This window comes from Aedes albopictus, chromosome 1, assembly GCF_035046485.1.
Source record: "Aedes albopictus strain Foshan chromosome 1, AalbF5, whole genome shotgun sequence".
Classification (NCBI taxonomy): Eukaryota; Metazoa; Arthropoda; class Insecta; order Diptera; family Culicidae; genus Aedes; species Aedes albopictus.
In genome coordinates this window covers 54,563,579-54,590,849 of record NC_085136.1, presented here as the reverse complement: position 1 = coordinate 54,590,849, position 27,271 = coordinate 54,563,579, and the positions used below count along the sequence as shown (strand labels likewise).

Below are 27,271 nucleotides of genomic sequence, written 5' to 3'. Positions count from 1 at the left end.
GTGTTCGGCAAAGTTTTAGTCAGTACATCAAAGCGAAGGATACGGTGGGCAGGATATACAACAAGAATTCCGAATATCAACCCATTATATATGGAAATTATTAGAATGATGCATATTGTAATACCTAAAAACTGTTGAAAACTATCCATTGATAAAAAACTAGTTGATTTTTTTTAGTTATTACTAATGTAATCCCTTCCTGGAACATTTAAAACTGTATTTTTTTTTTATTAAGAGAACATCAAATATTCCTTGCATCATGATCAGTCATCTATAAAAGATTTACATAGCTCATACAAATAAGGCAGCTGCGCAAAAAAAAAGAAAAATATTTATTTGACGTTTCACGTGCATATGCCCCACTCTGCATTTAAACGAAAATTTCACCGTAGATTTCCGTTCAAATGACTGCAATAACTTTCTTTTATGGGATTGAGATACTCCAGAAAAAAAATCAGACATCTACTATGATTGTGGCCTAATTTGGGCGCTAATGGGTTAAAGCTGGTTACGCAAATGAATAATAGTCTATTCAACTTGATATTCAGCCATCTCTGTATTGCTGATTAAAGAAGTTGAACAAGCCATACTTCAGACCAATATTCAGCTGTCATTGTGTTCAGCTACTGACACCATTAACCAGCCAATTTGCTGCTAATATTCGCACTGTTCAGCTTTCATTGTTACTTGGGGAAACGCTCCGTCAAACACTGGGGGGTGATGATCGACGATAAGCTTACGTTCGGCAGCCACGTTGATTACACCTGCACGACGCTGACTACCGAAAGCTACCGTGGTAATGGTGTGCCTGAGGGTTGCGAGCGCGTACCGTTCCGTGTCACACGATGCACTCTGCGTCAGCACTGGTATGGTGCCTATAGGTATCCTTATCAAGGAGGCCATGGAGTGCTTCGAAATACGTCGCACAAGAGGCATACGCAGGACTGCCAGCTTGTCCTCCATGGTCAAATGCGAGAGGCTGGGCTCTGCTCGAAACTACGGCTAGACTGAATGTGGATGTCGCGAACGCAGGCGACAAAAAAAACCTACAGTAGGAACGGTGCAGAGTCCATCGGATTGGAGGGTCCACGCACAGTCGCAACAGTGACCATCTGGCGATTCGATACAGGATGGAACATGAAGGAACATGGCCATAGCCGAAGGTAATCGACCGTCATCGGGGAGGGCTGACCTCGCGCTTCGATAAGTAGCCATTTGTGGAGCAATTGCTTATGGAGGGTAACACCGACGATCTATCCAGCGATGATCTTGTTGGAACCCTAAGCCGTGTATGTAACGCCGCAAAGCCATGGCGATATCTACCTAGAAATAGACGCAAACCGGTATACTGGTGGTATCCAGATATTGCAGAACTCCGCGCATCCTGCCTAAGAGCTAGCAGAAGGATGCAAAGAGATCACACCCATGAGAGTAGAATTGATCGAAGTTACTACAGGGCGGCTAATCTGTCACTGAACTAAAAGATTAAGGCGCGTAAGCGGGTGTGCTTCGAAAATCTCTGCCAGGCAGCCAACACGACCCCCTGGGGTGATGTCTACAAAGTAGTTATGGCCAAAACGAAGGGCACGTCAGCACCCCCAGAACGTTCCCCCGAGATGCTGCAGAAGATCGTGAAAATGTTGTTCCCGCGACACGATACAAGACCATGGGCCTCCGTCCCCTAACGAACCCGAACTCATTGCAACAGCGAAGTCGCTTAAGTTGAACAAGGCTCAAATTCCAGACGGTAGCCCGACAGTAGCCATCGAGGCTAGCCTTGACATGTTCGAAATGGCTACGCAGAAGTGCCTAGACAGAGGCAAAAATTCCGAAGAGTTGGAAAAGGCAAATATTGGTTCTACTTCCCAAACCCAGGAAGCCACCCGACGACCCACGGCGGCATACAAACCTATCTGCCTTCTGGACACCACCGGGAAACTGTTGGAACGGATAATTCTGTCGAAGCTATTTGCGGAATCAATACAGAAGCCGCATCAACTGTTTCAGCTTGTGACGGTGTTCTGCAACGACGTCCGGTCCGGATGGAGTTTGGAATGTGCAAATGCCAGTCAATCCATATTCGCCCAGCACAAGCAGTGGATGCCAAGTGTTAGCGCGTCATCGATCAGGAATATCGTTGTAGACGAAGCGTACAACTACACCAACTCCGCTTCCTGCAACTTAGAGGTATTTGCCAGACAGCGATCAAGAAGGAACTGCAGGACAAGGTCTTGCATCGTGACAACTGTGTTCTGGGGAGCTTTCTGTCAGCCGGAAACAAGATCAAGACGATCAACATGTTTGCTGTGCCTCTGTTGACCTACAGCTTTGGAGTGGTAAAGTGGACCAAGACTGACCTTGAGGCGTTAGAACGAGCAGTACGGCAGTAGAAGGAAGAGGCGTCACCAATATCGAGGCACTATGTGTCTCCCAGATCCAGCAGTTGCGGGCATATGTCATAGAAAGCCAGAACCGTCATCAAATGTATCGCACTGTATGTGAAGCTGACCACGGTTACAGCGCCCTGCATCTGGCGCAGGAGGATTACCAGCTGAACTGCGACATCAAGACCGTTGACGAGATGATCGTAGCGTGGAAGCAGAAGGAGTTGCATGGGACGCACCCCCATCAACTGGAGCTCGAGCACATCGAGAAGGCGGCGCGTCGAACGCGTGGCTGGTGCGGGGTGAGCTCTTCTCGAAAACAGAATGTTTCATGGTAGCCATCCAGGACCGGGTAATTGCGACGAAGAACTATCGGCGGTACATATTACACGAAGACGTGAAGGACCGCTGCAGGAAGTGCAATTATTCAGTAGGAGAAACGATCGAGCATGTCGTTGCAGGCTGTTCAGTGTTAGCTGGATCTGCCTACCTCGATCGTCACAGCGAAGTTGCCAAGAAGGTGCAACAGCTTGCTTTAAAGCACAACTTGGTCGACAGATTTGTACCCTACTACAAGTACCAGCCGGACCCGGTTCTGGAAAATAGTTGCATGAAGCTGTACTGCGATCGCGAGATCATTATGGACGTCCTCATTCGTGCCAACCGGCCCGACATTGTGGTTTACGACAAAAGGATGAAGCGGGTAACCCTCATTAACATCGCTGTACAATCAACGTTCTCCGGCAAGATAACCAAGTACCACGACCTAGCGGAGGAATGGACTACCCGCTTTGCGCGCAGCCACAGTTGATCAGCAGGAGTAAATCAATTTTATTTTGTATGGCGAAATGCATCTAAACTTGAATTACTTGAAATACAAAGCTTTTCCCGAAAAAATATTTGGTAGGCTTAATAGTGGTCACCATTGTGCACAACCACTACCAAATATTTTTTCGAATAATGTGTTCCACTTTGAAGAATTTGCCTTTAGATGGTATTCGCCATACAATATTTTTGCGATTTACTTTTAGCGATTTTTCGCGCATAGAAGCTAGCGCCACATTGGTCGATGCGGAGAGTAGGAAAACAGCCGATGTAGATAATTCATTGAAGCAGATGTGGCACTTGGAGGACGTCCGTATAGTTCCGGTTGTCCTCTCGGCAACCAGAGTTGTCCCTAAATCTCTCCTAAGGACCCTAGACGAGCTGAAATTGAAGAAGGACCTGAACAGCATCCTGAAAGCGGTGATTCTTGGAACCTGTAGTACAGTTAGGCGGTTCCTGAATCATCACAACTGAAAGTACATCCAAATGCAGACTCATTAGGATATGCTAAAAAACCGGCTAATGAGATCCACAGAGCCTGATCCCCTTTGGTATTCTGATCTTTCTGATTGCCCGGGGTAGGTGAAAGTTTCCAGCAATTTTTGCTGAGATGTGCCAAAATTCTATAATAAAAATAATGATAATAATAGTTATAATAATAACACAGAGATAATAATAATAAGAATAATATGAAAATAATGATGTGTGATAATAATAATAATAATAATATGAAAATATTAAATTTTTGCTTATTTCTATTGGAAGCCCAAAACGAATCATTTTTTGCGGAATTCTGATCAATGTCCCATTGTGCATCGTATCTCACACATCTTCGTTCCTTATCGAAAGGATCGATGGGATGCAGTATAAACTGAAGCCAACCGATTCCTGTTGGAATGCAACAACCCTCCGTCGGGTTCCTGCGCTCCGGTTAACGGTATGAACTTTGAACAAATCCTACCCCTGCGAAAGCGCGCGCATTTATGTTGTCATCCAATAAGAAAACTGAAATGGTTAGTTTTACACGATTTATATTTCGTTTTTATTGTAAAAATGTTACAATAGTAGAGTAGATTTACCGTCTTTAAATTAGCCGAATCATGGTGATGTTAATTTAATCAATCATTCTTGGAAGAAAAGACACACTGCTGACATCTACGGTGTTCAACCGAGCGAAACCATTGTCATCGTCTCTAGTGAACGCTAGGTGGCGTCTGGCTGGAAGCTTTTTCTCGTTGTTAAACTGTCATACATCGATCGCACACACACTACTACAAATAAAAAAAAACTACGTCGGTGCACAGTGGAGAAAGATGATTGGTAAACATGTGCAACCGTTTTCTTTTTGTCTGGACGAATAATTCTCCAATTTTCGTCAATTGTACATAAATATCGTATAGAAAATGGTAAACTTAACCTTAACTGTAAAGCGAATAACACGTCTTCGTTACTCAAAACGAAAGTCATTTGAGACGAGATTCCAATCTCTTTTTTTCTTGTTCGTTCGGCGTATCATCATCGCAACTGCTTCATTTGGCCGCTCTCTCTCTCTATCTTTGATCCCGCTTCCGTTCGTGTTTAATCTCTGAACGTAAAGATGGAATCGATGAAGAACACCGCCCCGTTGATGATGGCCAGTGCGCCCTTGGAGATGGCCAGGCGGCGGCGCTCGGTTTTGAAACCGCTTTCCCAGGCCTGCAAGACCAGAACACCGGACGCGATGAACATGGCGCATCCGAGCAGGCTGAAGAACAGGTCGATCTTCTTGTTGATTGGGTTGCCCAGGAGATGACCTGTCATGTGGGGGGGAGAAGTAAAATCAGCAGTGAAAAAGCAATAGTTTTTGGATGTTGGAAACGTGGTTGATTATCTTACCAGCAAACAGACCAATCAGGATGATGGAGTAACCGACAAAGGTTCCGGCGACGAGCAGGATGGTCATCTCGTCGTTTTCACCCAAGCTTTTGTAGTGCAGCACCACGCAGCTGATGGTGAGTGCCTGAAAAATAAGGAAACGGGTTGGAATTGTTGGAATATTTGGGCCAGCCTAATATATGTTGTGCGATGTTTATCATCAATTGCCCTGCGCCGACCCTGCTAAATGTATGTATGTTGATTGTTATTGTTTGTACATATATTGTTAGTAAAATAAACCGACCGCCGCGACGAGCACACGTACTTTGTGTTGCCTCCCGTGTTTCTCCGCCGTACGCGAACCGAAAGTTCCCCCGGTCGATAGTCGGTTCCCCTGGGTAGCTCTGTGGACAGTGTGGCGGAAGAGCCAGTGAGTATTCCAACAGGCTATGGGCCCAGTTCTGGCGGCGGAACCGTAAAAGTGCTTAGAACAGTCGCGGATTGAGTGTGAAAAACCATCCCGCGGATGATTGCTTCTCTGTGGTGCCGGTCGGTGGGGGAGTGAAATTAATTACTCGACTCGGCTTGTGTTCCATCAGCTGCTGTGTGTGAAGAACAGCTGACAGTGACCGGGACAGACTTTGTGTGGTAAAAGTGGTCGGCGGAAATATCGCTCGTTCGGCTGGAGCAAGTGGCTTCCAGAACGAGGTAGACAGTGCCGGATAGACTAAGTGTGCACCATTTTGTGTCCCGCAGCCGTGAGAAGAATACTTTGTGAGATTGTGCCATTTTGACCCGCGAATCGAACGAACTGTTGCCGTAGCCGTGGTGATCGAACGTAAATCGAACTGAAGTGACGGAGTCTGTGTGTACCGCCGTCGGGTACGTTCGCGTGTGTTGTTGGCTGTACCGCTGTACCTTCGTGATTACAGTGTGCGCCAACAGAAAAGTGACATTTTTCAAAATGGCTGAAAAAGTTTTTATTTCCCGTCTGGATAATAAAAATTACCAGACGTGGAAGGTGAAAATGGAGATGCTGTTAATCAGTGTCGATCTGTGGCATGCGGTTTCGGAAGTGAAACCAGAGCCGGTGACAACGGCATGGTCGAAGGAAGACCAAAAGGCAAAGGCCTTGATAGTGCTGAATATCGAGGACAATCAGTTAGCCTTGGTGAAAGACGGAAAATCAGCTGTCGAAGTGTGGGAAAAGCTGAAGAAGTACCACGAAAAGGCTACGGTGACGTCGCGAGTGTCCCTGCTGAAGAGACTGTGTAGTTTCAACTACGAAGATGGTGCGGACATGGAGAAGCACCTGTTCCAGATCGAAGAGTTATTCGATCGGCTGTCGTGCGCGGGACAGAAACTCGAGAGTTCGCTGCAAGTGGCAATGGTGTACCGGAGTCTGCCGGAGTCGTACAACGGACTGGTGACGGCTTTGGAGAGCCGTCCGGACGCTGACCAGTCGCTGGAATTCGTGAAGCAGCGGCTGATGGACGAGTACCACCGACGGATGGAGAAGCGGCAAAGTGTGTCCGAAGAGCGCCACGACCGGGCGCTGAATGTGCGAAGCAGGAGCAACGGAAGCAGAAAACCTAGACAGCGAGTCTGCTACAACTGCCGGAAACCGGGCCACTTCCGGAGAGAGTGCCCAATGCTTCGTGAAGAAGGAAGAAGAGATCCGGAAGTGAAGAAGACGGTGGCGAAGAAGAACCCGACAATTTGTTTCGGTGTAGGAGGTCAGCGGAAGCGGAACAGCTGGTACGTGGATAGTGGCTGCTCGAGCCACATGACCAGTGACCGGAAGTTTTTCAAGAAAATCGACAACAGCGTGAAACAGGAAGTGAAGTTGGCGGACGGCTCAGTGATTAGGTCCGCCGGTGTTGGAGAAGGCCTTCTTGAGTGCGTCGATGAAAGCGGAAAAGTGAATGAAGTCGCAGTGAAGAACGTGTTGTATATCCCGGAGCTGGACTGTGGACTGCTGTCGGTCCGGAAGCTGGCACAGCAGGGACTAAAAGTGAACTTTGTGAAATCCAGGTGCCAGATCATCAGTCGCAGCGGAAGAGTGGAAGCCGTCGCGGAGCTTAGTGGAGAGCTGTATGCCCTGAGAGTGGAGAGCGGCAACCGCCGGAAGAATACAACTGGGCATCCCGTTGAAGAGGAGTTCGACCAAGAAGAAGATTTTTATGACTGTAATGACGAGGGACTCCGATACTAAGTAGCTTTGTGATTCTTTGTGTTAAACTTGACGAGGCAGAAGTGTTCGGTGCAGAAGGAGGAACTTTGTGTAGGCTGTGTTGTCCAATGTGAACTTTGAAGACTTTGTGTAATTGTTAACTTTGTGGAACTTTGTGATAGAGATGACCAACATCGAGGAGGAGTGTTGGAATATTTGGGCCAGCCTAATATATGTTGTGCGATGTTTATCATCAATTGCCCTGCGCCGACCCTGCTAAATGTATGTATGTTGATTGTTATTGTTTGTACATATATTGTTAGTAAAATAAACCGACCGCCGCGACGAGCACACGTACTTTGTGTTGCCTCCCGTGTTTCTCCGCCGTACGCGAACCGAAAGTTCCCCCGGTCGATAGTCGGTTCCCCTGGGTAGCTCTGTGGACAGTGTTAGACTCAGTGATCATAAAACCAACAGGAATAAGAATTATCATTTTGTGATAGAATAGACAAGCCATTCAAGGTCATTGTAACCGTTGTTACAAGATTCAAAATAGATTTTTTTAATGCGCCATGTTAATCGAGGATTTAGGTAGGTTCACAATTTCAGCGATTAGAAAACCACTGGGCTGCAATCATGTTCTACAGCTAAACATGGCGAGAATAGAGTCAGAGCAGGATGACGTCACGGAACTAAGAGATGGCTGAAGGGTTCGAAGCACTTTCGGTGGGCGCCGCGTTTTCGCACAATGCGTGACCGCATGCTTGTCATATGCGGGGAGGACACAACTCCGGACAATTTGGTCCAGAGGATGTGTAGGGATGAGTTTGGCTGGAACGCCGTTTCAACGGCTATCACCCATATCGTCTGGGAGCTACAGAGGAGGTGGTGCGTGGACTCGAAGAATGGCTAGTTCAGATGCAGTACAAGAGGTGGTCCAGGGGTTCGGAGTCGGCTTCGTAGGTCATACCGGTGCCCTGCGGTCGAGATCGACCCTTACAGCGATTAAGTGGCCGCGGAGAGGAAGTCCCGGTAGCGGTGCTGTCGTGGCGTCGGTCTACTGGGTTGGATCCGAGCCCGCGGTTGGAAAGGGGTTCCCAGCAAGGCTCGGGGCAGGTGGAGACCCTGCTGTCAGCACCCACCTTCTTGCAGTAGTAGTAGCAGAGCAGCAGCTTCTTCTTCTAATTCTCTGGTACAACTTTCATCGCAGAATCCGAGTCAGAACCTTGCTTCTTCACTGTTTTGTCCACAAGTTTCCGCTTGACAAGGTCCAGGGTTAGTTCGTCGACCGTACAGCTTATCGAGGGCGATAGTCAGGGTGTCGTACGAGCTTGGCAGGCTTCTCTGGATCATCGCGACTATGAGATTTTCCTCCAGCTGCTGTCCGGTATTCGCCAGGCTACTGAACAGCTCCTCCATGCCGAAGTCCGAAAAACGTTTGTCGCAGATTCGCTTCAAAAGCGAGACCTTCGACGTAAGACTGACCTTCTGGTGGTGGTTCCTCCACAGTTTTCAATGGCCGCATCAACGGGTGTTGATTGTCCACGATCAGTGACCCGATGCGATGGTCGCCCAGGCCTTGGCGTCTCCAGTGGACTAAACTGCACCCGATTCCGTTTCCGGTTTCTCACCTGGTGTCACGCAACGCCACAGCTCTTCCCGGACTTCCCGGCTTCCGTCCATTTTGCTTCTAGAAAAATTCTCCTCGCAGGCCCATAGCCTGTTGTAGGTTGCAGTGGGATTAAAAACCGCTTGGTTTGGTTAGCAAATGAACAGAGACTGAAGAAAATTTATTTGACTTATAGTTACAATGATTGCTTTGATCAATTTGAGTTTATTCTAGGTTGCTTCGTTGCACGTGATTTGAATTAGCGCACAACGGAAACCTGGTGTGTATCGGTGGAAGAGAACACTCAACGGCTGCGTGTCTTCATGAACAGATGCTTCGGTCCGATATATAATTCATCCATGGACAACTGGACCTCCAATGCGGAGCTGCATCGTTGATGTCATCAAAATCCGATAGGGACAGAAATTCGGTAGCGAAAGCGGAGGTAGGTCGGCCTCATTCTACGCAGAGGCGGTAACGGAATCTGCAAGCAAGTGTTAGACTGGAAGCTGGTAGGACATCGCAGCTGGTAAGCTGGTAAGCATACTTCCTTGTTTGAACCAAGAATGGAGATAGGCTTTTCGGCCTTTGCTACGTTGGGATTTTGGTAGAACTCCTATAGCAGAGTTCCAGTAGGGAAACTGTTTCAAAATCATATAACCAGAAATGTTCCAGACGCGTTCAGAACATTCAAAGCCACTTCCACTGCACATTCACTCACGTCAAGTGTTCACCAAAAGAACTGTTCCAGTTTATTGCTATCTACTTTATTGCCAGTTCAAGGCATCCTGATAATCTCTCCATTAAATCGGCTGACCGCATGCCTCAGCAATGCATCCATCGCAAGGGGCGATAATCAGTTTAATTTTGTTATTCATATCGGCATGCACAGCACAGCTGAGCTCGATTGGGCGTGCGATGATGAAGTCATTTGCCATACTATTTATGTGTTTGTCAGCAGCAGAACGGCGATGGATGATAGCATACCGAACCGAGTCGACATCAGTAAGTAAACGGCACACCTCGCTTCCTCAAACAGTAGGAAGCGTGGAGGTCGGCCGCCTGCCCGATCATCCCTGACTCGCTGTCTGGCTGGCTGCCTGGCTGGCTATATGATCTCATCTCTCGTCCCGCATTTCCGAACCAACTATAACAACATTCGTCTGAGCGATTAATGGTCGGTCACAAGATAGTGACGAGATTCTCGGCCTAGGCAGTTTCATTACTTCGGGAGGGGAGATTTGTGCGGATAGTTGGTTCAGAATGTGGTTTCGGCGGAAAATAACCATTTACTTCCAAAAAGTTTATATTTTTTAATGAAGAATGAAAAAAAAAATAGAAAAATGTAGAACAAAGTTATGAAGATTGTAGGAGAGTAATCAATAAAAAACACAAGTAAAATTTGAAAATAAATTCCAATTTCAGAAATCAGAAGCGTGTTTGAAAGATTCCCGAGCCACTGTTTGAATAAAAATAAGAAAAGAAATAGGGGCCATATAGCCGCAGTGGTAAACGCGCTGGTATTGCGCATGATCATGCTGAAGGTTCGATTCCCGGTTGGTTCAGGAACTTTTCGTAGTGGAAATTTCCTTGGCTTTTCTTTGGGTAAAGCGTATCTTCAAACCTCTCAAACGATATGCACTGCGCATGTTAATTGGTCATGGGCAATGGCAGCTCTCAGCTAAGATGTGTTAATAAGCAGGCTTTGTTTAAATTGGGACGTTACGCCAAGACGAGGAAGATGAACATTGCTCTTGTTCGTATTACTCACGACACCACAGCCGAAGAAACTGCGCGAGTGGCCCGACATCTGGTCCAATGTTTATCCGCCGCGTACGCTCTATGGGAACATGCCGCTCTGGAGGGGCGGCATCAATCACACCCTATGCATGGTGGGCGGCAAAGGTCTAACGATGATGAGCCGCAACGGGAAGCATCCACGCTGGAATTCGGAATGCATTAAAATTTACGATCGCTACGCTAGTTTACGTACTGCACGTACGCTCACAGCTAGAGCGACGCTTAATGCCAGCGCAAAGTAGAACTTTGTGTGTGATGTCGCTTGTACGTTTTTCCTTGTAACGCAACGCCTACTGCGATATTTATAAATCGCACGAAGTGATGCACGCAAACCAGCTGATGTCATTCATTTGCCACTGCGAGTGCGAGGGTTCAGCAATGGCCAAAAATGCAAATTAACTGATTACTGAAATTGGCTTCTTGATTGATTGAAAACAGTATTTTCAAATCAAAAAAAAAAGTGACGAATCGTGTTTGGCCGATTTATTGCTTACATGTTCCCACAGTGCACCTGGTAGCACGATGTGTGCCACGCGATTACCAAAATGCTATATGGAGACGAATCAAGGCTGACCCTGAATGAGCGAATTATTGCCCTATTTTTGATGACATGTGTTGTGAAAACCAATCGCCGTAAACGAACACTATTAACATATTGAGGGAGACTGGAGGTGTAATGAACAAGCGGAGCAAAAATGAAAATCAAATGTTTTTAAAACTGGTCATAAAAATATATGCGAATGTATTGTAACTGCACGGATGTTTTCCCAACACCTACAAGCAAACCAGCAAGCTCTTCTCTATTAATTTTGAACGATTTTTTGGAAAGGGATCACGTTACAGTACTTTAAGACCACTGTGTACTTAAATATACTTAGTTATATAATTTTCGCATCAAACCTTCTCATGATACTACGCGTTGCAAGAAAAATATGATTCCAGGAAAATTGAAACCCGCGAGAGCGGATATTTTCCTGAACAACGTTCATAGATATTGTGGGGGTTTGGTCAGAGATTAGTGACTGTGGAGTTTAGGATTTCTCTGGGAAGGAATCACCCTTCACGTGCAGCACACACAACTTACCCAGGCTGACGTTGGTTCGCAAGTGGCAAGAGTGAACGCGGTTGGGTGACGCCTGGAGTTGTTGCTACGCAAACAGGAATGTTAGCATTGTCTGCTTGACAGTTCGCATCACATTCCAATGCGCTATATCGCCTGCTGTGATCATTCTCTTTATCACAGCTTTATTCAGTACATCTTATATCTCACAGTGACATTCCCCTTGGGTGTCATTCCCTACAAGTTGTATTCCACTTCCTTGCCCTCGGCAGCATCGGTGACATGACAAGGTTGTCAGTGTGATGCTGCCGCATAGGTCTTTTCAGCTGACAGGTCCGTGTATAGAGGTTGCTAATGATTGAAATCTGTCTCTTTCTGGCTCACATATGTTTTCATCAGGAAACAGTTTCCTGATTAAAACATATGTGAGCCAGAAAGAGGTAGATTTCAATCATTAGCAACCTCTATGCCACGGTTTACAACTGCCGAACAAAGGTGCAAACGCTTAACTGTCATTTTCATAGGAGAACTGTCAAAGGCCCGAGAAATCAGCTGATTTAAGACGTCAAATGAAAAGGCCCATTGTGTACCCGAGCAGAAGAAAATATCAACTGCATAATAAAATATGTTATTTTGGCCTAATAACTGTATAATGGAATCAGTAATTTTTATGTTATTAGCATAACATAGTATGTTATAAACTTGTCTGTCATAAGCGGCAATATAACAAATATGGGCTTCGTGGCCGTGCGTCAGTCGTCTAAGCGTTTCGTAAGCCTCGAAGTGCGGGTTCGATTCCCGCTCCAGTCGGGGAAAACTTTTCGTCACACGGAAAATTTTCCATTATATATATATATATATATATATATATATATATATATGTTATACTAGCTGTCCCGGCAAACGTTGTGTTGCCATTTGTAGTGGTTTGACAACTGTTGGGTTCATTGCAGCATGGCACTCTAGATCGGTTTTATTTCGATCGTGTTGATTTCCCGCCCAGCTCATGCAAATTTCGTTAGTTTTACATTTTTCTTCATTTTCAATTAATTTTCATAACTTTTTGTACATATAAACACAGCCACCACGAATACGAATCGTACCATGCAAGAGTCATGCTGATCGGTCCACCCGTTCTTGAGTTTTGTTGCCTCAAAGGAACTTCAAACTCATTTTTATATATATAAGATAAGATAAGATAGATGTGTTGTCCGTTGTCTCGTGTCAGTAATGTTCAGTCTGTGCAGCCTCTGACTGAAGACGGTGAAGTGTCTTAAAAAAATGGTCCTAGAAGAATAATTCAATAACATGTTTTGTTAGATCAATCACAACTTAATAACAGGAAATTTGTGAACTTGTTACTGTTGTGTTATTCTTCATCACATATTTGTACATTCTCTATAGCAGTATAATAACTAAACATGTTCTACAACAAAATATATTATTGAATTGTTATCTTGTGGATATATCCCAAAAACTTGAATATAACAATAAGATTGCCCAACAAAACATGTTATTAAAAAGATATACAAATTATGCTATAAAAACAGGCTATGTGATTCTGTTGTTATCAATTTGCTATTCTCCTCTGCTCGGGCAGTGGAACTTTGGCGGAGTGAAGGAAGGAAAGCCATACGTAACAAATGGATTATGGATTATGGAGCAGATGGTGAAATTTCCCGGTACATGACCAGGGTCGTGGTGAAAGGCTGCTCACAACATCCAGGAATCGATTATGCCGAGGTGTACCTACTCGCCGGTAGTCCGGTGCGCAACCATATGGTAGCGGTGCAGCCCATTGGCGTAGCTAGAGGGGGGTTCCAGGGGTGCCTGGCACCCCCTAGAATAAATTTGGCACCCCCTAGAATTTTTCCTAGATAATCACCTAAAATTTAAAAATTCATATGATTATTCCAATGTTTATTAATGGCATATTTTAACAAAACATTAAATACGCCTGGAGTTACTTTATAACCTGTTTTATTTTTAGAGATTTGGATTGGTCAGAACAATCGGCAGACTTTCTTTCCGGAAATTAAGCACCAAAATAGTGTATATTCAATCCTAGCTGAGTAGTTTGTTCAGAAATCTCTAAAAGGATTTTCCTGAGACATTATATAAACTATGTGTATCTATGCTGGAGGTATTTAGGCTCAAATCGTGGATTTTTTTGTGATTTCTCTGGGCAAATTCTCACGGTATTGGTTATTTGATTCAATTTTGTTTAGTTGGTGTAATTGGAATGCATTGTTGTAAAATCCAGAGAATTCGTTTGAATAAAGCTTATAGTAATAATATATTAAGTGCGTGACATCTCTAGTAAATTTTTTCAGTCAAACATACTAGAAGAGCTAAGTACGATGATGTAACTAAAATAGAACGTTTTAGGTTATGAGCGCTTTTGAAAGCCGCGCTACGAGATTAGTTGGTCTCCAAAATGTTGGTTGGGATGTGGGTTTCTCACGGTTGACTTATTCAATACAAAATATGTAGACACTGCACATATTTTTAAACATGATAAACATATTTTGACATATGACATATTTTTAAACATGATAAATTTCCAAAATAAGGTTCATTTCCATACAAACGAAAGTTGCAAACTTTGGGCTGCGTTTTCTCCGATGCCTACTCCTATAGAATATAACTCTTATGCGATTATGGGCAGTACAGGATGTTAGTATTTTCGGATCGATCACAATGTTCATAGCAACAATTTTTTTTATAGCTTGCACATGAAAATTATTTGCAAGAACAATTGGTCGGCGTTAAGTCAGAGAGGACCATGTGTCTTTTACTTAATTTCTAGGAAAACGACTTTAAAGTTTGCAACTCTATAAGTTTTGAGTTTTTCAACATATCTTCTTGAATTTTTGCCATAAATCTTAATAACTATTTATCACAGCATCGCTCTGTATTGATCGCAAAAAACGTAAAATGAAGCTTGAAACCGAGAAATTGCTAAATAATTGATTGTACTTAGTCCACTCTGACTGAACGGTTTTTGGAAAATCTTCAACCAACTACAGTTCACACTCAAGTTTTTCCATATTTGATGAAAATATAATGCACAAGTAGGACAACAGTTAATAGGAGTAGTGTATAATGTGAACAGGAAGTTTGAAATTTGATATTTCTGTTATTACACTGTTGATTACCATTTTCAATTTATATGTTCAGTCAGAGTGGACCAAGTACAACAGTTCAATATCACATGAAGCGCAGTCAATTAATGAGCTATTTAAGAATTCTTAACTTGAACATTTAATAGCTAACAATTTTTGAATGTATTTTCATAGGTCGGTACGTTTTTGAAATATTGTAATTACACGATTACACAGTTCATAATAATTTATTCAGAGGACTAACATTTTTCAAAAATTCGTTCAGACAGAGTGAACCAAGTACACAATTCTTAAATAAACGGTAAAATCAATTTCTTCATGAAACGGGTATTAGTACATTTCAATATGATGCCTAACAGCTACTAATCAAACATATTTTGATTTGGAAAGGATTACGAAGAATAAGGTATTTTCAACTATTTTTCTTAGAGACACATGGTCCACTCTGTCTGCACGCGAAATGCCACAATATGCTTCAACACGATGATCTGTGAAATACGATATTGACCATAATAAAATGGAATTTCACGTGCTTTCTTGATCAATAATCATCAGAAAATGCGTTAGGGAGTCATACGGTTTAGAAACGTATCACATTTTGCGTTGCGTTGCGTGGTAACGGAGTAATTCGTAGATTGCATACTGAAAGTTGTCATGAGTTTAGAAACGTATCACATTTTGATGATAAACTATTTTATTTATTGGATTTTAACCTTCCGTAACTCGCGCGGTTGGCCATCACCGTCAGCACCACGCTTATGCTGAGTACAAAAAGCAAGATTTTTTCAACGTGTTGTACAAAATACAACAGCGCGATCGTTCCAGGGTTAACCAATACACATTTTTTCAACTCTCTTGACATCAAGCATATGGTCAACTGTGACTGCACACTATTATCGATTTTTGCAGTTCAATCAAAAGAAAATTGTGCTATAACTCTCGTTTATTTTAATATTAAGAAAATTGGGTTCCGAGTTGCTTAAGTAATTCTTAATCCAATGGCTTAAAAAACTAATTTTCATCAATTTTGTTACTTGGTCCCCTCTGACATAACGCCGACCAATTGTAAGAAGTATGAATTACAGGAACTAAAAAAAAACAACAAAAAATATGTGTAGTACAGAAATATTGTGTTTTTGGTTCGAACTAGACATTATTCTATTTACATTACTACTATTAAATATTATTGCCTGTAAATAATTACATGAACAATTGAATGATTTTCAAGAGAGATGAAAAACAGTAATTTTAAAAGCTATATAATTGACTGTTATATGATATTTTCCATTTTTTTTCCTATACGATTGAAACTTTCTATTAAACACGATTGTTGCGATTGCAGGAGGGGATTTGAGATCGACTCTTCCAGCAAAATGAGAAACAAGCTGTATAATGACTCTCCTTCTGTTCGTATGAATATCAGGGTATGTCTACAGGAATGCCTATTTTATATTGCGATACATGTTTAAATTAAAAATCACTATTGTGCGCAACAACGAACGTTCAATTGAAAATTTTGATTTACAAATCGAACTTGGCATTTCTTCGGAAATCTAGTAGGTAATTATTTCAATCATTGTGATTTTCTTTCGAAATTTCTTTGGGAATTCCATCGGTATTTACATCAGAATTACAATCAAAATTTTTGCCAACAAAATTTATGTTTGGAAGTTGATTTGGTAATTCCTGTAAAATTCCTTGATTATTGCTTTATAAATTACTTAACTAATGCTATTGAAAATAGTGCGTCAATTCCTTTGGGATTTTTTTTTCGGATATATGATTGGAAATATATTAGTAAATTCCTTCAATACTTTTCCATTTGGGGGTGGAAGCTCAGTTAAAATATTATCTCCTGGGCGCCCATTAAAAACACCACCCCCGGCGAAGACTGGCGCTCGAGCCTAGCTATTTAGCACTGTAGTTGGAGGAAATGTCAATGCAGAACCCGTAGCTTCCGGGAAGGTAAGCCCAGCTCCCTGGGTTAGTGGGTTGGTGTCAGGCCCTGCGAGCCAGCCGTAAAAAAGACTAGCACCGGAAAATCAACAAGAGAAGAATGCGAACCGATACCAATGGCGACGACCACAGCGACGAAAAGGGACTTGCGATTGGAAGCTCGGTACGTGCAACTGCAGATCTCTCAACTTCATCGGGAGCACCCGCATACTCGCCGATATACTGAAGGACCGCGGGTTCGGAATCGTAGCGCTGCAGGAGGTGTGTTGGACAGGATCTATGGTGCGAACGTTTAGAGGTAATCATACCATCTACCAGAGTTGCGGCAACACACGTGAGCTGGGAACAACTTTTATAGTGATGGGCGACATGCAGAGGCGCGTGATCGGTTGGTGGCCGATCGACGAAAGAATGTGCAGGTTGAGGATCAAGGGCCGATTCTTCAACATTAGCATAATAAACGTGCACAGCCCTCACTCCGGAAGCACTGATGATGACAAAGACGCATTTTACGCGCAGCTCGAACGCGAGTACGACCGCTGCCCAAACCACGACGTCAAGATCATCATAGGGGATCTAAACGCTCAGGTAGGCCAGGAGGAGGAATTCAGACCGACGATTGGAAAGTTCAGCGCCCACCAGCTGACGAACGAAAATGGCCTACGCCTCATCGATTTCGCCGCCTCCAAGAACATGGCCATTCGTAGCACCTTCTTCCAGCACAGCCTCCCTTATCGTTACACCTGGAGATCACCACAACAAACGGAATCGCAAATCGACCACGTTCTGATTGATGGACGGCACTTCTCCGACATTATCGACGTCAGGACCTATCGTGGCGCTAATATCGACTCCGATCACTACCTGGTGATGGTTAAACTGCGCCCAAAACTCTCCGTTATTAACAACGTACATTACCGGCGGCCGCCCCGGTACGATCTAGAGCGACTGAAGCAACCGAATGTCGCCACCGCATACGCGCAGAATCTCGAGGCAGCGTTGCCGAACGAGGGTGTGCTCGATGTGGCCCCTCTAGAGGACTGCTGGAGTACAATCAAAGCAGCCATCAACAACGCAGCTGAGAGCACTATCGGGTACGTAGAACGGAGTCGACGAAACGATTGGTTCGACGAGGAGTGCAGAGCGGTTCTGGAGGAGAAGGATGCAGCGCGGGTGGTAATGCTGCAGCATGGAACCCGACAGAATGTGGAGCGATACAGACAGAAGCGGAAGCAGCAGACCCGTCTCTTCCGGAAGAAAAAGCGCCGCCTGGAAGAAGCGGAGTGCGAGGAAATGGAACTGCTGTGCCGTTCACAGGAAACACGCAAGTTCTACCAGAAGCTCAACGCATCCCGCAACGGCTTCGTGCCGCAAGCCGAAATCTGCAGGGATAAGGACGGGAGCCTCCTGACGGACAAACGTGAGGTGATCGAAAGGTGGAAGCAACACTTCGACGAGCACCTGAATGGCGAAGAGAATGTAGGCACGGAGGACCAAGGCAGCGGAGGAAATGACAATGTTGGTGCAGCAGAGGACGGGCACGAACCAACTCCCACGCTGAGGGAAGTTAAGGATGCCATCCACCAGCTCAAAAACAACAAAGCGGCTGGTAAGGACGGTATCGCAGCAGAACTCATCAAGATGGGCCCGGAAAAGTTGGCCACCTGTCTGCACCAGTTAGTTGTCAAGATCTGGGAAACCGAACAGCTACCGGAGGAGTGGAAGGAAGGGATAATCTGTCCCATCCACAAGAAAGGCGACAAGTTAATGTGTGAGAACTTTCGAGCGATCACCATTTTGAATGCCGCCTACAAAGTGCTATCCCAGATCATCTTCCGTCGTCTTTCACCTAAAGTAAATGAGTTCGTGGGAAGTTACCAAGCCGATTTCATCGACGGCCGGTCGACTACGGACCAGATCTTCACCGTACGGCAAATCCTCCAGAAATGCCGTGAATACCAGGTCCCAACGCATCACCTGTTCATCGACTTCAAAGCGGCATACGACAGTATCGACCGCACAGAGCTATGGAAAATTATGGACGAGAACAGCTTTCCCGGGAAGCTGACTAGACTGATAAGAGCAACGATGGACGGTGTGCAGAACAGCGTAAGGATTTCGGGTGAACTATCCAGTTCATTTGAATCTCGACGGGGACTACGACAAGGTGATGGACTTTCCTGCCTACTATTCAACATCGCCCTGGAAGGTGTTATGCGACGAGCCGGGCTCAACAGCCGGGGTACGATCTTCACGAAATCCAGCCAATTTGTATGTTTTGCGGATGACATGGATATTATTGCTAGGACATTTGGAACGGTGGCAGAACAGTACACCCGCCTGAAACGTGAAGCAGCAAAGGTCGGACTGGTGGTGAATGCGGCTAAGACAAAGTACATGCTGGTAGGTGGGACTGAGCGAGACAGGACAAGCCTTGGCAGCAATGTTACGATAGACGGGGATACCTTCGAGGTGGTAGAAGAATTCGTCTACCTCGGTTCCTTGCTAACGGCTGACAATAACGTGACCCGTGAAATACGAAGGCGCATCATCAGTGGAAGTCGTGCCTATTATGGGCTCCAGAAGAAACTGCGGTCAAAAAAGATTCACCCCCGCACCAAATGTACCATGTACAAGACGTTAATAAGACCGGTGGTTCTCTACGGGCACGAGACGTGGACGATGCTCGAGGAGGACATGCAAGCACTCGGAGTTTTCGAGCGACGGGTGCTAAGGACGATCTTCGGCGGCGTACAGGAGAACGGTGTGTGGCGGAGAAGGATGAACCACGAGCTCGCTGCACTTTATGGCGAACCCAGCATCCAGAAGGTAGCCAAAGCCGGAAGGATACGGTGGGCAGGGCATGTTGCAAGAATGCCGGACAACAACCCTGCAAAGCTGGTGTTTGCAACGGATCCGGTTGGCACAAGAAAGCGTGGAGCGCAGAGAGCACGATGGGCGGACCAGGTGGAGCGTGACTTGGCGAGCATTGGGCGCGACCGAGGATGGAGAGCGGCAGCCACAAACCGAGTATTGTGGCGTACTATTGTTGATTATGTCTTGTCTTAATGATGTTGAACAAATAAATGTAAAAAAATGGTACAAATTTGAGCTCAATTGGTTAATCTTTCGCAAAACCAGAACCGTTTTCGTAAAACACTATTTTTCAGACAGCTTTGAACTGTCATACCTCAGAAACCAGTGAACCGAATTGAATGTAATTTTGAACGTTTATCAATAATATATTAGTGCTCCACAAGTTATTAAAACATGGGTACTTTTTAAACATTTAAAAAAGTTCTCAGATTTGCTCCAACACGTCACAATTTTGAGTTTCATCTCAATTTATAGGGCAAAGTATGCGATTTTGGGCTTTTTTGACTGCAAGCCATTAAGCATGGAAATATTTTTTTAAGCAATCAAAAGGTTACTTGGTCAATTAACATCTAAATTAACGACTTATGCAAAATATTTCGTTTTGCCTAATCAAATTTGATAGATTTAAGCATTTTATGTTAGTATGAAAACTTGCATACAACTTTTGGAGGGTGACTTGTATGGGAAATATCGTACCTAACATAAATCAAATAAATAGCTTAAAACTATCAAATTCGATTTGGTAAAACGAAATATTTTGCATGAGTCGTTAATTTAGATGTTAATTGACCAATTAACCTTTTGATTGTTCAAAAAAATATTTCCATGCTTAATGGCTTGCAGTCAAAAAAGCCCAAAATCGCATATTCTGCCCTATAGATTGAGGTGTAGCTCAAAATTGTGACGTGTTGGAGCAAATCTGAGCGCGGATTCAGATTCAGCGGCTCAAAATCTGTCAGAGACACATAAGTTTGCTCTTGAGACAGACCAAAAGTTAATTTTTGTTACGCTGTGTTATCGTTCACATCCCAGATCTGGCAGATTTCTCAAGTGTCAAATTGTCAATCAAGTCGAAATCATGTGTGACTACGATACATCTAGAGTGACTGGAAGAGAGAGTGGCGTCATGTTTCAATTTTGACAGATCTCCTGCTCGTTTGGAACGAAAATTTGTACGAATTTGACAGATGTTTGCCGTTCCAATTATGGCATTGACGCCACTCTAATTTGAAGGCACTCTTATCGAAAAACACAGTTATGGTAACACTTATTGCTGTTTTGTTTTGATTCTGCGGTCCATTTCACCCCGTTCCATGAGCAGAATGACGTTTAAACCATTTTTAGTTTGAACGTTGTGCAAATTAGCAAATTGAAAAGTGTTCAGATTAGATGCGGTCAAATCACGGGTCAAATCAACGAGGGTAGACGGTATAACACAATTTTGCCCCAGTACCTTTGTTTTGAAAGTACAGTAAACAAAGCAGTTTTAATTTCTGTGGATACAATGACAGAGTTCAAGACCGACTCAAACAAGACAAAATCCCCAAGTAAACCTTAAATTCATTTTAAATAAGGTTCTAGGGCACCAAAAATTATGATATTTTCGATTTCGATTCAATTTTGATTCACACACTAAGATTCTGATTTTCCAGCTCAGTAAATTTTTCGCTGAGTTCTGCATTTTTTTCATCTTTTTACTGAGTTCTCAACAGCAGATTTAACTCGGTACACTCGGTAATCAATATTTACCGTTCATCAGTAACGATATTTACCGTTCATCTGTAATTTTTGACAGTCCATTTGCAGAGCGCGTTAACTCATTTACAGAGTATTCAGCAAAAGGGATAACCGAGCGTACCGAGTTAAATCTGCTGTTGAGAACTCAGTTAAAAGATGGGGAAAATACCGAGCTGATCTTAGTGTGCAATGAGATTATGCGATCATCTGGCTACCCTCAAATTTTGGTCTACGTGGTTTATGAACAGCCCCTTAAAGTACCCCTCGCTTTATCTATTGGCGATCGAATGTGAGGTTAGGTAACGAAAGATTTTCAATTTTGGAAACAAGAATAAAATATGTTTAGTAGAAACATTGTATGAAAGTTATCAGAATCTGCAATAATTGCATTTTTCTTCCATTTATGTTATTTTAGTTGTTAAGTCTAGGATGCGTACATTACTGTTTTAGAAAAGCACTACCTGCGCTTTTTAGCTTCAGGTTTGTCAATATATAAACTATAGTTTTGAGGTTTTATTATTAATAATATTAATAAATTAGTGTTTATTACTAAATAATCTATTTATAAATGAATAAAACGTATTAAGAGAAAACAAATGAGCCATTTCGAAGCGCATTGTTGGTGGTGATTTTGTTGTTCACGTGTTAGGACCAGAGTTGCACTCTGTCACTGTCAACGGTAAGCAAATGGCTGATTTTGATAGGCCGACTGCGATCCAAGTCAGCGTGCGCTCTATTGAGTCACCGTCACTTTCCTTGTTCCGTCAGAACTGGACTGCCTGTGATGGTGTGTGGATATCACTGATAGGCCATCTTTAAAATTCGTTTTAAAATACAAATGAAGATTTACCAAGATGGTTTTTAAATATGTGGTACAAAATAACAAGTTTTGCATGTTGGTCATAAAAAAGTTCGATTTTTGGCGAAAACCACTAAAATATCACATCAGTTGCAATGATTGTGATCTAGAGTGCGGGTCAATATTAAGTCGTTGCCTGTCATTGTCCTTTTGACATTGAACGGCCTGGAGTGATAGTGACGATGGTGCAATATCAGTAGTCACCTGATAAGACTGATATTGCGCAGCTCTGGTTAGGACGCCATATCTCCTGTAAAAATTTCATTCATAAAATGGACTATAAAACATCCGGGAAGACCGGGATGCGTCAAAAGAACCCAATTTTGGGTTGGAAAAATCAAAGCAATTAATAAAAACATTAGCTTGCGTGCGATTCGAAGTTCTACCAGAAGAATCACAACCACACGCAGAAAAATGACGCTTGTTTAAAACAATAAAACGCTTGGTTGATTTTCAAACTGAGATTTTTTTAATACCAAAGTTATATTTCTCTGTTCTTACTTAGAGTTAATCGATTAAAACAACCTATCATCATTATTTCATACAACGTTAGAAAGTTCATTTGTTTCTACAAAATGGGGACCATAAACATGACCTGGAAGCACTCACACATCTTTGAAAAACTTACCCCAACTTTGCCACAACGAGGAAGGTGTAGCAAATCCATCACTGCAACTTCCAAGTGCAGTTTTGGCCGTGATGGATAAAGCGCAGCTACTGAAGACCTGAGACGAGACTCGCGAAGACGGTCTTCTTTTTCTCCACTTTGTTATTTTTTTCTTCTTCCTATCTGTGTTGACATTATGTTTTGGGCTGGTGGTTCAAACACGTACGTGACCACATCACCTCACATGCAGTGTGACGGAATCCCATTCACGCACAAAATCATGTTGGGGTGAAATTTTGCATCGCCAACAATCGCCAAGCAAAGTAATCATTGGAATATTTTGTTTTCAATTTATTTTTGACAGTACCAGGAGAAGAAAATGCTGCTCGGAGTGAATTTTGGCTTCAGAATTTATCTCGGATAGCAATACTTTACTCGTTTTAGGTAACGGGCTACAACTGACAGCTCAGTTGGGCTGCACTTGACGTTGCTTTTTTTCCTCTTCGCGAGTCTCGTCTCAGCTGAAGACAACATTCGCAAAAAGTTGGTCGGTTTCGCCTTTTTGTCTTTTTTTTTAACCGTTCTCCTTTCCATCCGCTTGCCGAGCGTCTAAAAATAGATTTCCGATCTGCCGTCACCAACACAATCATATTCCGGCTTTGTTAATAACAAAAGTGCAGTCGTTTGAAACAAACCGTTATTTTATATTGAATCTACCAAATCTCTGTTTTTTCTAACAAACTGTCAAAACTTTGGACAAATGAAAATATTTGTATTATCAAACAATGGAACAGTTCAGTTTATACTTGAAATTAGTTAATCGCTATAATAAACTGAAAAATTGGTTGATTTGAACTAGATTTTAAATGTGTTTACAATTTATTTCTCTGCGTGAGGTAGAATCGCATTTAACACACAATCTCCGCACGTCGCAAATGCGCGCCGCCGCTTCAAGGCAAACAACAATAGGGTTAGGTAGGTACGGCGTACGGCATGGTTGGTTAAACGGCATGGTGGATGACTAATATAATGCGCGGTGTAGGTTGCTGCTTCCGACCCCGGCACGCCAATGTTTGTCATCATCACTGACTGACTGTGCGAGTGGCCTTCAACCCCTGCCTAGAGAGAAGAAGGGAATCAAATGAATGTTGTGGAAGGAAAGATGACGCGACAACGACGGCGTCTTCAACGGAAGCAACAGAAAATAAGGATGACGTAGTTTCCCCCATGCGGACAAGGAGATTACAATTCTCTGCTCGTTTCCATTCTGGGGCCAGTCAGTCAGGGGCTGAAACGGGAGGATGTTTTGGCTTTAGTACCTACGAGGATACGATGTGGGGCGATAGTTTTGGTTGTTATGATTTTCACGACTGCTAATATGTAAGAAGTAGGTTGGAGATTGGCGTCTCAGTGGCGCGACGACGTTCATCTCTTTTCACGAGGGATAGGTACATTACACCATACAATAATACTATACTAATGAAAGCATGTTGGCTTTTTAGACTGATTGAGTTTATTTTGTTTCTAGAATCTCTCTTTCCCAAGCAATGGAGGGAGAGGGAACTCTGTTCAACATGCACCTCTGATCCAAACGACGCCCCGTTAACACCCGAGATGATCATCTTTTGGTAGAAATACAAAATCCTCTTTGTTTTTCAACATTCTACCCTGGAGTCTTTTTTATAGTCAGGGGGAATAGTTGTGCTAAGAAATGCATGCTAACCATCAATAGTTTTAACTGATCTGCAATGTACCTCTACCCACCATAGCATGTTGAAGCTTTCAACCTAGAGCTATTCTAAGGCCTCCAAAGTACTACGAAATTTGTGTCGCAAATCCATATTTTATACACGATGAATGATCACAGAACATAGTCTACGGTACTCAAAAAGCCTTAAAGCACCCCTATAAAATTCATGGTACATGAATTGGGTGCTCGAGGTCATCCAAACTACGCTGGACTTAATTTTCTTAAGATCTACTGGATCTATAATCATTTGTATTCACTCTGTTTAAGAAATTTAGTCACGTTGATGTCCAATAGTCCTCGAAATACTACGAGCAACTTGATATTGTGGTACATAGTTGGACATTCCGTGAAATACAAATGGCCTCCAATACACTTTGAAGTTTGGGCAACTATATCTACATACTGTATCATGCTCTATTAGTAAAAAATATTCGTGGAATGTAGTCTGTATTGCTGATGGAGCCTCATTCCACAACTATAATGCTTTTGGCACATTCATGGGTTCTTCTAGGCTTTCCAAACTATTCTGAAATTAGAACCCTGAAGGTCTACAGGCTCTGCTCTTGTTTCTCTTCACTTTATCGGCAAATTTCTTTCATGATTTTGTCTGTTACCTCATAATATTACGAGTAGGGGGATTAGGGGCATAATGGACACCCGGGGCGAAATGGACACCCCTGTTTTTGCCGAAACCGTTGACTTTTATGTTAAACTTTTAATGCATAAGTGTAAAGGAACAAGTCATTGTTCTATTTTTCAATAGTATCATTTATATTCCTTCAAAATAACTAAAATATCATTGAAATTGAAGTATGTTTCTCATATGGTGGATTTCTTATAATTTCGATGCAGCAGCAAATAAGGTATTACGAGAGTTCGAGTGTGTCCACCATAGAAACAAGTGAACTGTTAGCTTATCTACATGTATACGCAGATTGAGCAATGGATGAAGTATTATATTTTCAATCAGAATTCACACAAAATAGCAATTTCAATGTTGTAGTCGATTCGGGGCAAAATGAACAATGGCAATTATAAATGGATGTACGCGCGAAGCATACTGTTAGGCGTTTTAGAGAGTTTGGAAAAAATCAATCCGATTATTTTAGCCTAAAGTTTATTTAATTAACTTTGAGGTTATGTAAACTCGTCTAACATGAATCATTATATCTGTGATATTGATCTCCGTAGGAAAATTACTTAACTGGTCGATGTTATCGAAGATACAGCATAAAATATGCAAGGGTGTCCATTATGCCCCGTACCTTTCCTGCCAGCCCCAAAAAACACATGATTTAAAATTCATCATTTCTTTACAATAATGACATTCTGCCTGCTGTAAATTATTGAAATACGCAGGAAACAAGTTAAAGTTGTAAGCCAACTGATAATATGTTAAGTTTTTGTCTGTTATACAGGCATAACATACTCATTTGCTTAGGGTGTCCATTATGCCCCTAATCCCCCTATATCTATCTATGTGTTGCTAGTTGTGGTGTCTACGGGCATATAAATGGAGCCCAAACTATGGGTCGCAATATCTGTAAATCTTAGGTTTTTTTTTATCGTAGCGAATGCTCGTGGAATATAATCTACGCTACTCTTAGAGCCTCAGAGTGTAATTCTAATAACTTAGCAATATTCACTTGGTGATCTAGGTCATCAAAACTATTCTGGAATTTAGACTTCATAGTATTCGGAAGTGTGCACCGCAACTTGACTTCAAGCAAGGCCCTATCCGCTAGCACCGCTAAAGGACTTGTCGCCTCCATCTGCTCCGGACTTCCTAGGGGACCCTATTCCATGCCCCGCCCAACTGTCCGATAGGAAACCCGAGTTCGAATATAGAACACCGGTATGACCTAGGAGACCACCTTTTGGTTGCGACAGACCTTGCCACTTCTCGTGCCCACGCGTCATCTCGTCTGTAGTTACGAGACCCAATGGGCGATAACCATGTTCGTACTGTGTAGTATACAATTATTATTATTCCGTTTGATGGTAGAGATTTTTGTCTTCGATTTCAGGACCCAATCGTTCACAAGCCAGAAGAAAAGAAATAGGATTAGAAAAAAAAGCCACCGCATATCAAACACAAGTGTCCGACACACGCGACGCGAATGCATTTGGAGCGATAGATAGCATTGCCGCGCGGTGAATGATATGGGGTTACATGCCTAATTCAACAAGGTGTGTCCAATAGCCGTAAAGTAAACATATGGCTTTTGAACGCGAAGATAAGCGACCGTCGCTATATACATCGGTATGTAGATACAGGCCGTTAACACCAAAGCCGGGACTCCCGACTGGAAGTATTTTATTTTGCTAACTGGTGTTATGTATGCGTAGCGTACGGGTTTCAAACATAGAATAGTGGATGTGTAACTTTCTCATAAAGGTTTAATTTATGACATGTTATAGGTATTGTGAGTTTCCTTGGCCACTGGATTCAAAGGTGGGTTCGACTCCCTATTTTAAACGTCATTTTCTACGAAACTCGTCAAATTGAGTCTCCTTGCTGTCACTTTTACACAAACTACCTCGTTTTTTGATGCGACCTTCTGGTGTCATCGTTGAAAAATGAAAGAGAGCGAAGATGAAATGTGAGTGAGGCAACAACTCGCTACAACTTAGTGTTCTTTTGAACACTTCCAC

The 27,271-nt window shown here is 43.1% G+C and overlaps 1 protein-coding gene across 1 annotated transcript in view; it reads right to left on the bottom strand.

Annotated features, from left to right (window-relative positions):
• Positions 1–4,223: 4,223 nt before the first annotated feature.
• The window catches only part of LOC109424608 (uncharacterized), a 35,881-nt gene continuing 12,833 nt past the window's right edge, over positions 4,224–27,271 (bottom strand). Inside the window, exons 2-3 of the mRNA XM_029854777.2 lie at positions 5,085–5,208; positions 4,224–5,002 (exon numbers count right to left, since the gene is read on the bottom strand). Coding sequence (XP_029710637.1) covers positions 4,788–5,002; positions 5,085–5,208 — 339 coding nt within the window. The 3' untranslated portion in view covers positions 4,224–4,787. The remainder of the gene's footprint in view (positions 5,003–5,084; positions 5,209–27,271) is intronic.